This window comes from Euleptes europaea, chromosome 6, assembly GCF_029931775.1.
Source record: "Euleptes europaea isolate rEulEur1 chromosome 6, rEulEur1.hap1, whole genome shotgun sequence".
NCBI lineage: Eukaryota > Metazoa > Chordata > Lepidosauria > Squamata > Sphaerodactylidae > Euleptes > Euleptes europaea.
Window position 1 is genome coordinate 19,355,570 of NC_079317.1, and position 16,942 is coordinate 19,372,511.

Genomic DNA, 16,942 nt, shown 5'->3' on the forward strand with positions numbered 1-16,942 from the left:
GTAGTAGAAAAGAGCAAGAGTCCAGTAGCACCTGAAAGACTAACAAGAATATTTTCTGGCAGGGGATGAGCTTTCCTGAGCCACAAAAATATTTTCTGGTAGTGGCTCACGAAAGCTTTTAGCCTACCAGAAAATATTTTTGTGGCTCAGGAAAGCTCATCCCCTGCCAGAAAAGATTCTTGTTAGTCTTTCAGGTGCTACTGGACTCTCGCTCTTTTCTACTCCGCAGGGTTATTGTGAGGACGAAGACGGAGGAGAGGAGAACGGTGCAAGCCAGCCACTTTGGGCCCCTGTCGAGGAGAAAGGCGAAGGCTCAACGAAGCCAAGAGATCGACGTGAATTCGGTTTGAGGCCAGACGGAGTTGCAAGGGGCGGGGAGGGGTGCGCGTGGCGGGCCCGGGGGGGTCGGCTCCTGCGGGGGCGCGAGGACCGCAATCCCTCGGCGCGCGCGCTCGGGTCGCAGGTGCGGCAGGGGGCGTGGCCTGCGGGCCCCGCCCTCCGGGGCCCCGAGGGGATATAAAGGCCGCCTCCGCGGGGCGCCTCCGCTGGGCAGAAGCGGCAGGATGGGCAACCGGGTCGCCCGCGACGACTTCGAGTGGGTCTACACGGAGCAGCCCCACACGCAGCGCCGGAAAGAGATCCTCGGTAGGCTCGTGCGGGCGAGGGCGAGGGGCTGCTTCGCTTTCGCTCTCCCCGGGGTGGGGGGGGGAGCCTTTTCCTGGCCCGACCCCTCGAAATGGGGCCTTTCGGGTGGGTTTCCAGACTCGCCTCCCACCCCTTCGGCTTGATGATCGGAGCGCCTTGAATCCCAGGTTAGGGAGGGAAAGGGAACTCTGCACATGCTCTAGGGGCGTTCTTTTCATTGGAGGGGTTGCCATCTGTATTAGGGCTAGGTTAGGGAGGGAAAAGAAACTCTGCACATGCTCTAGGGACGTTCTTTTCATTGGAGGGGTTGCCATCTGTATTAGGGCTAGGTTAGGGAGGGAAAGGGAATTCTGCACATGCTCTAGGGACGTTCTTTTCATTGGAGGGGTTGCCATCTGTATTAGGGCTAGGTTAGGGAGGGAAAGGGAATTCTGCACATGCTCTAGGGACGTTCTTTTCATTGGAGGGGTTGCCATCTGTATTAGGGCTAGGTTAGGGAGGGAAAGGGAACTCTGCACATGCTCTAGGGATGTTCTTTTCATTGGAGGGGTTGCCATCTGTATTAGGGCTAGGTTAGGGAGGGAAAGGAAACTCTGCACATGCTCTAGGGGCGTTCTTTTCATTGGAGGGGTTGCCATCTGTATTAGGGCTAGGTTAGGGAGGGAAAAGAAACTCTGCACATGCTCTCGGGGCGTTCTTTCCCCTGGAGTGGTTGCCATCTGTTTTAGAGCTAGGTTAGAGAGGGAAATGAAACTCTGCATGTGCTCTAGGCCATTCTCTTCATTGGAGTGGCTGCCATCCGGTTTAGGGCTTGGTTAGGGAGGGAAGGAAACTCTGCACATGCTCTAGAGGTTCCCAAACTGTGCTCCAAGGAGCACTTGGTGCTCCGTGAAGCATCTCCTAGTGCTCCGTGAAGAGATTGGAAAGAAAAATACTACTGTCATTTGGTTTAGTATGTAGCTGCTAGGTGAAAATTAGTGCTCCATAGCGATTTTCTCTCCTGAAAAGTGCTCCATGACTCTCTAACCTCTGCTCTAGGGCGTTCTTTTCATTGGAGTGGTTGCCATCCAGTTTAGGACTTGGTTAGAGAGGGAAATGAAACTCTGCACATGCTCAAGGGCATTCTCCTCACTGGAATGGTTGCCATCCAGTTTAGGGCTACCCATAGGTCTCTGTTCAGACTCCTAGCCCACCTGGAGCTTTGGTGGAGCTTTTCCATTATTTTCTGCTATAGTCAGGTTGTCCGTTGTGTTTTGGCCCCTGCACCAGCTGCCCCCTCTTCTGTTTTTCCTTCCTCTGTTTGGAAGCCCTGGTCTGTTCTCCTCAAGAGTTAATAGTGACGCTGAAAGGGGATGTTGGGCTTGGCCAGGTGTGCTTTAGGGTGGGGTTGTTGCATAGCTAGCAGCGATCCGGCAGAAGAACCTTTCCCCTTGGTTGCATTTGTAACCAGAGCAAAAGTTTCACCTGCTGGCTCAATGCTTGGCACGCAGTTGTGAAACAGACAAGGGTCCTGCTGCAAATCGCGGCGGACAACTTAGAGCAGGCCTGCCCTTTCCCCTTCTTAGCCTTGTCTTTTTGGACAATTCTTGCACGGTCTCCCTGTGAGGAGGGGTGAGCATTCAAGCCAGTGTGGGAAGGCATGGCTTTACAAAAATAGCCATGTTTCTTTTCAAAGTACAGCAGTTGCCCATGTGTAAAGATGTAGGGATGCTTGACTTGACTTACAGTGCACCATCAATTCAGCGGTGTAGCAGTTAAGGGGACAGGTCATAGCCAACTCATAAATATATCCAGTAGTTAAGAGTGGTAGTTTGGAGCGGTGGACTCTGATCTGGAGAACCGGGTTTGATTCCCCACTCCTCCACATGAAGCCAGCTGGGTGACCTTGGGCCAGTCACAGCTCTCTCAGCCCCACCTACCTCACAGGGTGTCTGTTGTTGGGAAGGGAAGGTGATTGTAAGCCGGTTTGAGTCTCCCTTAAGTGGTAGAGAAAGTCGGCATATAAAAATCAACTCTTCTTCATGGTAACCCTATGAAGTTCCACCACATGGAGTTTTCAAGGCAAGAGATGAGCAGTGGTGGTTTTGCACATTGCAAGGGAAATAGAAGGCTGTACACTATTTACTACTCTGGTACATCACAAAACATTCTCTCTTTTTCAATAAAATATATCCAGCGCTTTTGTAATAGCTTGATTTTTGGCAACGATGAACACACGAAGCTGCCTTGTACTGCTGAGTCAGACCATTGTATGTACATAGTCTCCTGCTGGAAGAAAGTTACCCCATCTCCATCAGAGGTATAAGGATCTAGGATGTTGCATTGGGAAGGTGCTGTGGCTAGGGTTGCCAGCCCTGGGTTGGGAAATACTTGGAGATTTTGAGGGTGGAGCCTGAAGAAAGCAGGGTTTGGGGTGGGATTTCAATGGGGTATAACACCATAGAACCCACCTCCCAAAGAGGTCAAGGCCTACCCTGATGCTTCCTTCTGCCACTGCCAGATGTTTACTGCCTTGGGAGGTGGAGGTTCCCTTTAGTCCCCCTGGCTAGGAGCTACTGATGGACATCTCTTCCAGTAATCTGGCTAGTCCCCCTTTAAAGCCCTCCTGCTGCCTGCATTGCCCCGAACCAGCACCACACCCCATTGTATTATTTCTCATATTTACTTATAGCCCCTGGGTAGAGTGCGACATTACTTTGCCTAGATCCCCATTCTGTTTCATTTTTGTCAATCAGGCTTGCTGGTTTTGGTGACAAGGCAAAGCTCAGACAGTTCCCAAGGGTACCTTATTTTGCTCCATTGCTTGCCATTTTGTGAGCATGTGGTACAGCAAGCCGCGTGTAGGGTACTGGGCCTGAGAGTGTAGTGTAGGTTAGGGTCGAGATTGACCCATTAAGCAAATAGCACATCTGTTTGGAATAGGGTTGCCCGGTCCTCCGTGGCCACCAGCAGGGGATGAGGGGGTACGGTTGCCAGATCCAGGTTGGGAAACTCTTGGAGATTTGGGGGTGGAGCCTGAAGAGGACAGGGACCTCAGTGGGGTACAATGCCATAGAGTCCACCCTCCAAAGCATCCATTTTCTCCAGGGGAAATGTTCTCTGTAGTCTGGAATCTAAGGCTGTTACCGCACTAGGTATTCTCACCGATGTATTAAGAGTTTGAAACTGTTATAAAAAATACTGTTCGCACTTTGTTTGGCCCCTTTAGCTGTGAAGACGTCTTCCAACCATTTTTTAGCCGTGGCATCCAAAAACCCTTTTAAAGCGATGTTTTTTATAACATTTCCAAACTCTTGATACATCGCTGGGAATACCTAGTGCGGTAACAGCCATAGAATCATAGAGTTGGAAGTTACCACCAGGGTCATCTAGTCCAACCCCCTGCACAATGCAGGAAATTCACAACTACCTCCCTCCCACACCCCCAGTGACCCCTACACCATGCCTAAAAGGTGGCCATAAGAACATAAGAAAAGCCATGCTGGATCAGACCAAGGCCCATCAAGTCCAGCAGTCTGTTCACACAGTGGCCAACCAGGTGCCTCTAGGAAGCCCCCAAACAAGGCCAAGATGCCCTCCCTCTCAAGATGAGCTGTAATTCCAGGGGATCCCCAGGTCCCACCTGGAGGCTGGCATCCCTAGTTTGGAAAGTCCCCTATGCTTTTTGCCCCTCTGGTTGGTGAATGTCGAGTTAACAGAAGAGCAATCTGTATGTTGGGAAAGCATTATGGAAAGGGATGGTCAATAAAAGGCAATGAGTAACTTACGGGTGGCACCCTTTGCTTGGCTGGATCAGGCTAATCTCAAGGGTGGCGTTGCCAAACTCCAGGTGGCGCCTGGAAATCTTCTGGAATTACGACTGACTCCCAGGCTACAAAGAAAAGTTCCCCTGGAGAAAATGGCCGCTTAAAACAACCTATAAAAGGGGATCTATGCTGAAAATAACTTTGGTTTCCATATCACCAGTACTTGCCTGTTCTGTTGTATTGTATTCTTCTTGTGGAAGCTTTGGAAATAAGCCTTTATAGTTTACTATTAAATGCTTCATTGACTTGTATTTGATCTTCACCATGTTTTTCTATTTGCCCATGAAGAAGAGTTTTTTGTGGTATGCATATACTATCGTTTTTAACATGGTATTTTTGCATATTTGAGCATTTATTATAAGCTATTTACAATTGTTGTTAACTGCAGTCATTGTTTCGATGTTCATTATTGTTACTGCAGTCATCTAGCTGCATATGCTGTGGTTTCTATCACTTGGGACCCTATGGCATTACACCCTGCAGACAGCCCTCCCTCCCAAACCCCTCTCTCTACAGGCTCCAGCCCCCCCCCCCCAAATCTCTAGGAATTAAACAACCCAGAGTTGAGTTCCCCAAACTGGACCCAGAGAAAGGGAACTTAGTTTTAAAATAAAGGTAAAGGTCCCCTGTGCAAGCACTGGGTCATTCCTGACGCATGGGGTGATGTCACGTCCCGACATTTACTGTTTACGGGGTGGTTTGCCAGTGCCTTCTCCAGTCATCTTCACTTTACCCCCAGCAAGCTGGGTCCTCATTGTACTGACCTCGGAAGGATGGAAGGCTGAGTCAACCTTGAGCTGGCTACCTGAAACCAACTTCCGTAGGGATCGAACTCAGGTCATGAGCAGAGCTTGGACTGCAGTACTGCAGCTTACCACTCTGCACCACGGGCCTCCTTAGTTTTAAAAGGGCTCCAGAAAGGAATAATGTAAGGCGTAGCCTCTGTATACCAGGTTGGATCTAAGTAGTGGGGCCCCAAAATAAAATTATGAAGAAAGTGAGAGTGATTGTAAACACAAACAAACAACTGTATTGTATAGGAAAAGAAATAAAAATGTAAAGAACCTTCTTAGGCAGCTGAGAACTGATTCCCTAAGCAACCACAGATGCACACACTAACAAGAGAGTGCACTTTATAGAAGGGAGACGGGAGGAAACTGGGAAGTTTTAGGGAAGGGACATAAAACTTTAAATCTGGTGCTTGAGGTCTGGGGGTAGATGCAGCGGAGACCCGAGGAGAGAGAGGAGCCAGCAAAGCAAGGAGTAAAGGTCTGCGGTGTGCACAGTGCAGCAGGGGTTCTCAGCCGCAAACCAGAATTCTGACCAGCAGAGAGCTGGAATGGAGATCTGAGGAAGCATTTGCTGGATCGAGGGGCTGTGGCTCAGTGGTAGAGCATCTGCTTGGCATGCAGAAGGTACCAGGTTCAATCCCTGGCATCTCCAGTTAAAGGGACTAGGCAAGTAGGTGATATGAAAGACCTCCGCCTGAGACCCTGGAGAGCCGCTGCCGGTCTGAGTAGACAATACTGACTTTGATGGACCTAGGGTCTGATTCAGTATAAGGCAGCTTCATGTGTTCATGTGAGGGTGTTGGCAGAGTAATTAACATCAAAGGTGCACTCCCTGATTGACATGTGTGTGTGTATAAAGTGCTGTCAAGTCGCAGCCGACTTATGGCGACCCCTTTATGGGGTTTTCAAGGCAAGATACTAACAGAGGTGGTTTGCCAGTGCCTTCCTCTGCACAGCAACCCTGGTCTTCCTTGGGGGTCTCCCATCCAAATACTAACCAGGACTGACCCTGCTTAGCTTCTGAGATCTGATGAGATCAGGCTAGCCTGGGCCATCCAGGTCAGGGCGATTGACATGTAGATAAAGCTTTATTAAGGAACTAATATACTGGATAGGGGAGAGGAGAGACAGAGATAAGTGTCCTAACTACATCACTGGCTGAGAGAGAGAGACCAAGTGTGGAACATCCATGAAGAAGGAGGATATTGCCCTAAGAGTTGCAATCTGGAGACAGACAAGGAATGACGCTTGACAGGAGAGATGGTGCTGACCTCAACTATCCTAACTAACTGCCTCTTGCTGCCCCCTCCAGATTCTTTTTACATCAGACATTGCCTATTCTAACACACCATCTCAAGGTCTAGGGTACAAAGTCCACAAGAGTCATCTTCTTAGGTAGACTTTCAAACTTTTTTCGAGCAAGTGGCTTGGTGAGGGCGTCTGCCATTTCTTCTGTAGGACAGTATAGCAACTCAACAAGCCCTTCTTCTTGCATGTTACTTCACATCCGTGTGTTCAGTTCTTGAGTTGATCTCCGTTCTGTGCAAGCTTGAGGCATCTTTGATTGTCTTCAAAGAGTTGTACTGGTTTCGGTCCATCTGTCCCAAAGTCTTGCATTAGTTGCAGTATCCATTTGAGTTGTCTGTACACACCTGCTGCGGATACATATCCAGCTTCAGTTGAGGACCCAGCTACAGTTTCTTGATCCCAGCTGCGCCAGCTGACTCCTCCGCCACTGTAAAACGAATACGTGTCAACTGGCCGACTTTCTATCTGTAGTATCTCCTGCCCAGTCTGCAGCCACGTATCCCACTAGTTTGGGATTGTCACTTGTTTCAGGTGTGCAGTGCCAAGTGGGTACTTGTCAAGTCTTCTGACTACATTCCAGTCCCTTTTGCTCAGTGAGTCCATCTTCCTAAATAACATGACCACAACTGCTGTGATGTCAGGACGTGTCTGTGTGCTTATGTACAGCAGTTTTCCAATAGCTTCTCTGTATTAGTTGTTGTCAGGCAGACGTTCACTACTTCCTTGCTGGTTCAGGTAGTTTGTTTCCATAGGAGTGCTTGCAGGTTTAGTTCCTTTCATGTAGTCCAGTAATTCTAGGAATTTCTGCTTCTGGTTGAGAAGACAATGAGAGAAAGAAGGAAGCTTATTCCTAGATAATAGTGGATGTCTTCTAATTGTTTCACTTCTTGATTCAGATGTTGAACTATTTCATCACAGTCCTCCTTCAAATGATAAAGTAAAGTCATCCGCAAAAGTCAGAATGAAAGTTCATTTGTTGTCTCTATATCTGGAGTGTAGACAACGTTCTGCCTTGCTCAAATTCTTCCTTGGTTAGCATTTGATTAAGTTTCTCATTGCAGCATCTCTCAGCCTGATTTAACCCATAGATGGTCTTTTGTGGTATATGGACAAGTTGCTTGTTTTTGGATTGTTTAAATCCTGCTGGCTCTTCCATGAAAACGTCTTCCTTTATTTCTCCGTGTAGCAAGGCAGTCTTTATGTCCAGATGCTCCACATGCATCTTCCTTGCTGCTGTTGTGCTCAAGAGCATCCCTGTTGACATATCTCTCGCCACTGGAGCAAAGGTTTCATTGTAGACTTCTCCATACTTCAGCAATTAATCTGGCTTTGTATCTCTGTATTTCCCCTTTTGCATCATGCTTGGTTTTGAAGATCCACTTGCATCCTACTGCCTTCTTCCCTGGTGATGGTATGAACACATGAAGCTGCCTTATATTGAATCCGACCATTGGTCCATGAAAGTCAGTATTGTCTACTCAGAGCAGCAGCAGCTCTCCAGGGTGTCAGGTAGAGGTCTTTCACATCACCTGCTTGCCTAGTCCCTTTAACTGGAGATGCCGGGGATTGAAGCTGGGACCTTCTGCATGCCAAGCAGATGCTCTACCACTGAGCCACGGCCCCTCCCCATGGTTAAGATTATACGTGTGTGAGTATATGATTGTATGGAGAGGTTATACAAAGCAGTGAAACGCAGACGTAAGCTCTCTATACTGAAAAAGATGGCAAAAGGTGCACGGCTGGCTAAGCGGGAGCTTTGCTCGGAAGATGATATAGATACAATAACTGAAAAAGTGACAGAAAATGTTACAAAAAGAATGACTGCTTTATTGGCAGGAATGAGACAAGGAAATAAGGATAACATAGAACAACTAAAACAATTATTTCAAACAGCGTTTAAACAAGTACATAATAAATTTCAAGAGATATCAACCAGGCTAAAGCCCAACAGATTAAAGAGAACAAGGCAGCTTTTCTCCATTTTTCTGCTTCTTTTGCGGGCGTTCTTGCCGTGTCTTCCCACGTGGAAGGCTCAGGTATAGCTTCTGCTTTCGCTAGATAAGAAAGTCTCCTTAGTAGTACTCCTTTGTTTGAGATGGCTGACTGTCTGACACGCTGCTTGTTAAACCTGGCTCCGGTTCCCTTCGCTTTGAGGCAGCACACACGCTCCTTTTCATCACATTTGCATCCCTTTAGTTAAATTCTGACCTGGCTGGCCCAGGCTAGCCTGATCTCATGATATCTCAGAAGCTAAGCAGGGTAGGCCCTGGTTAGTCCTAGGATGGGAGACCAGGGTTGTTATGCAGAGGAAAGCAATGGAAACCACCTGTGTTAGCCTCTTGCCTTGAAAACCCAACAAGGTTGCCATACGTCGGCTGCGACTTGAGGGCACTTTACACAGTTAAATTCTGGCTTTCAAGTTGAGTAATTAACATACTTGTCCCTGTGTCCCAATGAGCCCCGTGGTGCAGAGTGGTAAGCTGCAATACTGCAGCCTACACTCTGCTCATGACCTGAGTTTGATCCCGGCTGAAGTTGGTTTCAGGTAGCCAGCTCAAGGTTGACTCAGCCTTCCATCCTTCTGAGTACCCAGCTTGCTGGGGGTAAAGGGAAGGTGACCAAGGAAGGCACTGGCAAACCACCCCGTAAACAAAGTCTGCCTTGTAAACGTCGGGATGTGACATCACCCCATGGGTGAGGAACGACCTGGTGCTTGCACAGGGGACCTTTACCTACCCTGTGTCCCAACCTCCGGTGCCACACCCTGAAGCAATTGTTATGATTGCATTGCTTGGCAAAATTTGCTTTCTGCATATACCGGTAAGCTTCAAGAGAGGACACAGCCTGGTTTACAATTCCAGTTGTGATTAATTCACCTCTGTCTGATAAAACATCTGTTTCCAAAATATTTTTTTAATGATTGCCCTGCTTGGCAAAATTTGCTTTCTTCATATAAGCTTCAAGAGAGTACATATCCTGGTTCACAATTCCAGTTGTGATTAATTCACCTCTGTCTGATGAAACATCTGTTTCCAAAAGATGCTTTTATTCCTTTCTTTGCCAGTGCTCTTAGGGAGATAAGTTTGTTCGCTAGCTTCGACACATACAAGCAATTGGTAACAAGGACCTCTTGGATTTTACCAGTGGGAAGCTGGCAATTTATTGTCCCAGAGTTAATGCCTTCAGCCCAGCCAGTAATTAACACAGCAATGGTGCACAACCTGATTAATGTGTAGACAAAGGTAGGTCACAGTATATCTTGAGAAGTCTTTAATATATCTTGAGAAGTATTCAATTCAGGAATTAACGTACTTGATGGTAAAGAGGAGAGACATAGTGTCCTAACTGCATCATTAGCTGAGAGAGAGACCAAGTGTGAAACTTCCGTGAAGGAGGATATTGTAATCTGGAGACAGACAGGGAATGACACATAAAAGGAGAGAAGGTGCTGACCTCACTACCCTATCTAATTGACCTCTTGCTGTCCTCTTCAGGGTGGTCTTCTCTTCTTTGTACATCAGATATTGCCTATTCCAATACAGAGGTCCTTCTTTTATGGACAGAAGGACCCCAGGGTAGGTGGGGTGTGTGACTGTTCCAACTTTGGCTTGGGTCAAGATAAAAAGTTTTAAATCACACTAGCTGGTTTAAAGTTAACTGCTGTCAAACTGCTGGCAGGAAAAATTGCTGGGAAATACCTTGATTAAGCTATTGTGAGCCAAACCTGCAAGGGCACAGAGCCAGAGTGGTGTCGTGGTTAAGAGAAGAGGACTCTAATCTGGAGAACCAGGTTTGATTCTCCTCTCCTCCACATGAGTGGTGGACGCTAATCTGGTGAACTGGATTTGTTTCCTCACTCGTCCACATGAAGCCAGCTGGGTGACTTTGGGCAAGTCACAGTTCTCTCAGAGTTCTCTCAGTCCCACCCACCTCACAGGGTGTCTGTTGTGGGGAGGGGAAGGGAAGGTGATTGTAAGCCGGTTTGAATCTCCTTGGAAGGTAGAGAAAATCGGCATATAAAAACCAACTCTTCTTCTCCATCCTGGGTGAGGCAAGATAACTCTTGAAATAGGATGGAGGGCAAACTAATGACTTTAGTGCTCTTTCTGATTGAGTAAAAAAAGAGGAGGGACTGGGAGTTGGTCAATGAAATAGCTAGGTCCTTGGGCTGTGCAAACACCTCCCAGGTATGGCAGGATATTGGGTGATGTCTCCAGTGTTGAAAAGTCTTCTGTTGTCAAGAAGGATATGCCACTGAGCTGGGGGAAATTTTACTTGTTCTTCTTTCCTCGCAGCAATACCCTTCCTCTTCAGTCCTGGGAATTTCCAATGTCATGGTTCAACCCAGGTGCCTTTATGAGACTCTCCACTTAGTTGTTTTAATAGGCGCCTCCTTTTACAGCCTAAGTCCAATGTAAGAGGGGAACCCTACTATCTAAGGTGTCTTGGCTGGAGGAGGGGACAGGGTCCTCACAGTTGGCAATCCTACTGAAGGGGACCCCTTTGTGGAGTAAGAGGGCCTGCGCTGCGTTGCTTGTTGAGCTGGGCAACAAACATGGGACATTTGGGGTCAACGCATGCTGTACCACTTTCCCTCATAGCAGCCATGGCCCAGTTTCTGGAAGTGGCAGTGATGATGGAGGAAGGAAAAGTAGTGTAGCTTCTCCTAGGGCTTCTGGCCAGGGAAACACAAATAAGCCACTTTTGATAGTTTTGGCATGCTCTTGTGAGCCTTTTCATTGTCACTGCTGGTGTTCTGAGTTTGTTTTTTGTGTGTCATTTATATGCTAGAAATTTCCCGAATAATTCAGTGTGAATACAGTGTGGCATTTGCTGCAAGAGGAAGTAGTGATGGCCACAGGCATTTTTTTGTATGTGATCAAGTCACAGCTGATTTATGGCGACCCCGCGGGGGTTTTCAAGGCGAGAGATGTTTGCCATTGCCTGCCTCTGCGTCACGACCCTGGACTTTTCTGGTGGTCTCCCATCCAAATACTAACCAGGGCCAACCCTGCTTAGCTTTTGAGATCTGATGACATGGGGAATCCTGGGATATGCAGGTCAGGATAGTAAGGAAATGGAGACTGGATTACACCCTCCCCCACCCAGGCTGGGTTGCATCCAGACCCCGCCCAGGTCTTGGGCTCGGCTCGCAGCAGTTCCCCCATTAACGAAGCCACCTATGCTACAGGCATAGACGGCTTTAAAGGGGGATTGAACAGATTCATGGAGGATAGGCCCTCAGGATCCAGTGGTCTGATTCTGGCTTCATATCTGAATGTAGAGATTGTATTTCTGGTTTCTCTGACTACCAGCCAAGCAAGTTATCCTCATCAATTTAATTGTTTTTAAGCCTTCATAACTTCCTGTGCTTGCGTGAGTTTGCAGGTAGGTAATGCTGCTCCTCTGCGCAACTTATCCACATTAGTTTAATTGTTTTTAAAGCCTTCATAGCATCCTGTGCTTGTGTGAGTTTGCAGGTAGGTAATGCTGCTGGTCTGCACAGTGTTCTTCTCTTCCTGTTTAAATTCTGGGTCCCCTCACTACTAGGTTTAGCTCTTCAGCCCTTCAAGACTGGATGTGATGTTTTCTATTCCCTTCCTAGTAATGTTGACCACACATCACAATGTTTAGGGCAGGAGGTCCACAATGTAGTGCCTGTGGGCACCTTTTCTGGCATCTGGCAAGTGTTTTAGAAAGTGGGCAGGCCTGATGGGGCTTTGCATTTGTTCCATGGACATCCAGGGAGGGACATGGAGGTAAAACATCTGTATTGTTAAGTTTCACTTAGCGATATGATCTTTCCTGTTCTTTTCCTTAGTTCTGTGTAGCTAGTAGGCATTGTCGTTATTTCCCCTCATCTTGTGCGTGCTTGGCCTCTTGTTCACGTTGACCCACATGCACAGGGGAAGAGCTGAAGTAATTGAGAAACTTCCTTTTGTACATGTTCAGAGGCATTTTTACTAGCGTTGCCCAAGTCACTGGTAACATGGAAGGCTGGGTTTAGTTTGGAGTGGTGGCACCAAAGAAGAACATGCTTTCATATACAAGTAAACAAACACACTAGGTAAAGGTAATCCCCCATGCAAGCACATGGTCATGCAAGCACCCCAATGGGGTGACATCACATCATGACGTTTGTCAAAGAGCTCCCCAACCTGTCTCCACCAGTTGGAGGCTGCTTTGGTTTGGTCAAAGGTTTTTCAAAAGACAAAACCTTGAACTCCAGGCTTTCGCCCCAAGCCCAAGGAGTAGCTGCCACCAGCCCTTTCAAAAGATTGAGCTCCAGGGGGAAGATAAGGGCAATCCTCTCCCAACTCACTCCAAAATTGAGTGCAACGCTTACCCTGCAAGGTAGAGGCCTGCCAGGGAAAGATTACTCCCAAAATGTCTTAGGTTTTTGGTAGGTGGTTTTACACTCACACAAGGCACTTAGAATTTAGGCTTGGAATCCCAAAATCACAGACACAAGCCATTTAAAGGCTAACAATTTATTTATAAGATTCAAGCTGGTTTACAGGAAAGAAAAGTCATGAAGTGTTAAGCAAGAAAACAATAAACTATTTAGCATAACTAGCTAATACATTCAAAAGCCTTTTTGGTTCAAAAGGATTGGCAAAGGTTTCTTGCATCAGGTTTATAGTTACCAACTTCCAAAGATGCTTCCAGCATTCAAGAGTTTCAAAAGGTTGTCCAAAGGGTTCTCCAAGCAGGTCAGCTTGACCAGAGTTTCCCCGTAGGGCCAAAATCAAATGGGTTGTGATGCAGCCAGCACAGCTCTCCTGCTGTACCCCAAAGCATGCATAGTTTTCTCAAGGGTTGGTTTGCCCTTATATTCGTTTTCTCAGTGGCATGAGCTCATAGAGGCCAATTGAGAAAACGCAAGCACTTAGCTGTTAATTAATCGCTTGGTCAGAATTGCTGACTCATTCAGAGATGTGTTCAGATGAGGAAGCCTGCAGAACTACCTGCACCTGGACATTGTCATGATGGCTGACCATTTAATTACCATGGCAATGCACGGCCTTGCATTCCAAAAAGGGGAGAGGTTAACTAGCACCAGCTGGGGCTTACCCTCTCCACAGAAGCAGTTTTCAAAAGGAAACTTATTTTTCTGGTCTAAAATCTCAATAACACAAAATTCATAGGCCACCCAGGCCTGAACCAAAAAATCATGCAATACAAGAAGTTGAGAGACCTCAACTTCTTGACATCCTTCCCTTTATTCCAGGTGAAATTAGGGGTACCTTAATTTTACCTAAAAGCTCTAATCTACCATGACTGAGTAAATATTAAAACCATATATCACTCTGTTCTAAAACCTCACTTAAAACATATTATATCAGACAGTCCTTAGGTAGACAAAGTCTATTTTCAAATTTATTAGCCTTAATAGGTTACCCAAAACTTTGAAATCAAATACAGAAAGGAACAAATGGTTACAGCAAACACATTCTATTCCACAAAAAACTAAAACCATATACAAAAGAGAACCAACAGTTAGTTCTTATACTTTAACCCATGATATATCTGAATTCACACAGGCCCTCCAAAAAAATACTACTGGCTTCTTCAAGGCTCCTAAGGTGGCTTATGAGACCTTGTGATCTCTAAGAGGCCTTTAGTTGATGTTTTCTTCAGACCCCCATCATCCTGTTCAAGGAGGAATTTACAAAAGCCCACAGCCCAAGACTCTGTGCCACCCCTTGAAACCAGAAACACACTTGGGTCAGCACAGGTTTCTTTCCCCTGATGACCAGAGGTATTACTTGGGAGGGGATCAGTCACCAGGGTACCCCCTCCATTTGTCTCCTGGTTGGGCACCTTAGTCTTACCAGGTAGGCTGGTCAGATCTTTTCCCAATTTTCCCAATCCCACACACAGTTGTTTAACACTCAAAGCTGGGCTAGGTTCCAGCATTCTCAAATCTCCTGGTTGTTGGCAAGCAGAAGACTTGTCAAATGGTTGCTCCTTCACCTCTGTCCCTGCTGAATCTATTCTAGGGGCAGGTTCAGTTGCCACCTCCCCGGGGTGAAATTTCCTAAACAGGGGCTCATTATCAAGAAACAGGCGAAGACGTCTTTCTACAAAGCTCTCAAATTCACTGTCTGCCAGGTTTTCCTGACTGGCTTCAGCAACACCAGTCTGCTGAGTCTTTATGGATCCATCAGAATCATTTACCATTACCAGGGGCGGCTTTATTCTCCCTCCCCCATCCAGCACAACATTTGCATCCACAAGGCAGGCTGCCGTCTGTGACTCAAGTTTTACTGACAGCATTGAAATGAAATCTCCCCCCACCTTCTCCTGCTCCAAAGTTGGCTTAGCTGATATAGCCTGCTCTAAACATTGGGTGTCACAGCAGCAAGTTTGGCAACAATCAATCACAGCCATTTGCACAGCCCTCTGCCCCTCTGTTGAGACAGGTGCAGTTTCACGTAGCTCTTCTCTTGAGTAGTCTGGCTGCTTTTGGTCCCTCTGCCGGTTTGCTCTCAATTTCTCTGCACCCTCAGCAGCGCTTGCTAAAGTCAAAGGGTTCCCATCTCTCACCAAAGCTCCAAGTTCCCCTGGCAGCAGATGGAAAAACTGTTCCAATAACACAATATCCTTTAGATCTTGAAAAGTCTGCACCCCTTCTGCAGCCAGCCAATTGTCAAAGTTCCTAGATAACTGGGCTGCTGCTGCTGGGTAACTCTTACTTTCAGAGCAGTCCACCTTCCGAAATGCTCTGCGGTAGGACTCAGCTGACAAGCCAAAATGTTGTTTAGCCAACTGTTTAAACTCCACATAGTCCCTCATTTTACTTGGGGGCAAATTGCCCATAAGATCCAGTAACCGTCCAGATATCTGGGCTCTCAGCACCCACATCCAGAACTTGGTAGGGATTGAAAAGTCCAAACAAGCCCTCTCAAAAAGCACAAAATAGGCCACAATATCCATACCATCCTCATATGAGGGCAACAGATCTTTGTTAGCTCTCCAAGTGGCAAGGGAGTCCCTCTGGCTTCTGGCTCTGTATGGGGAGAAATCTTCCTCACCTTCAGACACCAAATCATCTCTCCATTGGACCCTCCTCGGCCTCAAACGTCTCATGGAATTATAATTCTCCTCCCGGTCTGCCCACTCATCTCTCCGTCCAGCCTTGCTCTGCTCTGCTCGGGCCCAGGCATGGTACTGTTCCTCCTCAAGAGTCAGGTGGTCTCTGGACCGGGGCATTCTACTTTCTCCATAGTTGGGGGGGGCTCCACTCCCTTTCCCGTTGTCTGGCATAGTCTCTATAGCTGGGCTTTCCCCCCTCCACAAAACTCCAGTGCTGTTTTCCTGAGGAAATCTCTTGGGGAATCTCCTTCCTCCCCCTCCATTTCTCACCCGTGTAGGCTTCTTGGCTGTAGTCTTGACGTCTCGGTCTTTTTGGCAGATCATAAAACCGGTCATTCAAATCAGCATAAGCCCCCAGCTCCTTTCTTCTCCTTTCAGCAACTCTCTCCCATTCCTCCTGTCTGCGTACAAATTCCTTCACTCGGGGAAGGGCGGCTGGAGACCACTGGAGCTTATCTTTTCCTCTCAGGAATTCATCTCTCTCCCTCCTAGACCAAGCGTCCGGGAAGCCAGTCACATCCATCGTTACAAAGCTGCTGCTGCCTCTCCTTTCAAAAGACAGTTTTTCCTTTGCCATTTCCAAAGAAAATAATCCTAACTAGCACCTCACAAAATAACAAACACGCTTGCCACTTCACACTGTAAACCCAGCACAAAAGAAGTGTAAAATGACCTTTAGGATTCCAGTCCAGATCACACCACTGCCCACCATGTCAAAGAGCTCCCCAACCTGTCTCCACCAGTTGGAGGCTGCTTTGGTTTGGTCAAAGGTTTTTCAAAAGACAAAACCTTGAACTCCAGGCTTTCGCCCCAAGCCCAAGGAGTAGCTGCCACCAGCCCTTTCAAAAGATTGAGCTCCAGGGGGAAGATAAGGGCAATCCTCTCCCAACTCACTCCAAAATTGAGTGCAACGCTTACCCTGCAAGGTAGAGGCCTGCCAGGGAAAGATTACACTCCCAAAATGTCTTAGGTTTTTGGTAGGTGGTTTTACACTCACACAAGGCACTTAGAATTTAGGCTTGGAATCCCAAAATCACAGACACAAGTCATTTAAAGGCTAACAATTTATTTATAAGATTCAAGCTGGTTTACAGGAAAGAAAAGTCATGAAGTGTTAAGCAAGAAAACAATAAACTATTTAGCTTAACTAGCTAATACATTCAAAAGCCTTTTTGGTTCAAAAGGATTGGCAAAGGTTTCTTGCATCAGGTTTATAGTTACCAACTTCCAAAGATGCTTCCAGCATTCAAGAGTTTCAAAAGGTTGTCCAAAGGGTTCTCCAAGCAGGTCAGC

At 47.1% G+C, this 16,942-nt stretch overlaps 1 protein-coding gene across 1 annotated transcript in view; it reads left to right on the top strand.

Moving 5' to 3' along the window:
* The first annotated feature begins 554 nt into the window (after window positions 1–554).
* Window positions 555–16,942, top strand: part of DEGS2 (delta 4-desaturase, sphingolipid 2) — a 36,414-nt gene continuing 20,026 nt past the window's right edge. The window contains exon 1 of the mRNA XM_056851681.1: window positions 555–645. Coding sequence (XP_056707659.1) covers window positions 564–645 — 82 coding nt within the window. The 5' untranslated portion in view covers window positions 555–563. The remainder of the gene's footprint in view (window positions 646–16,942) is intronic.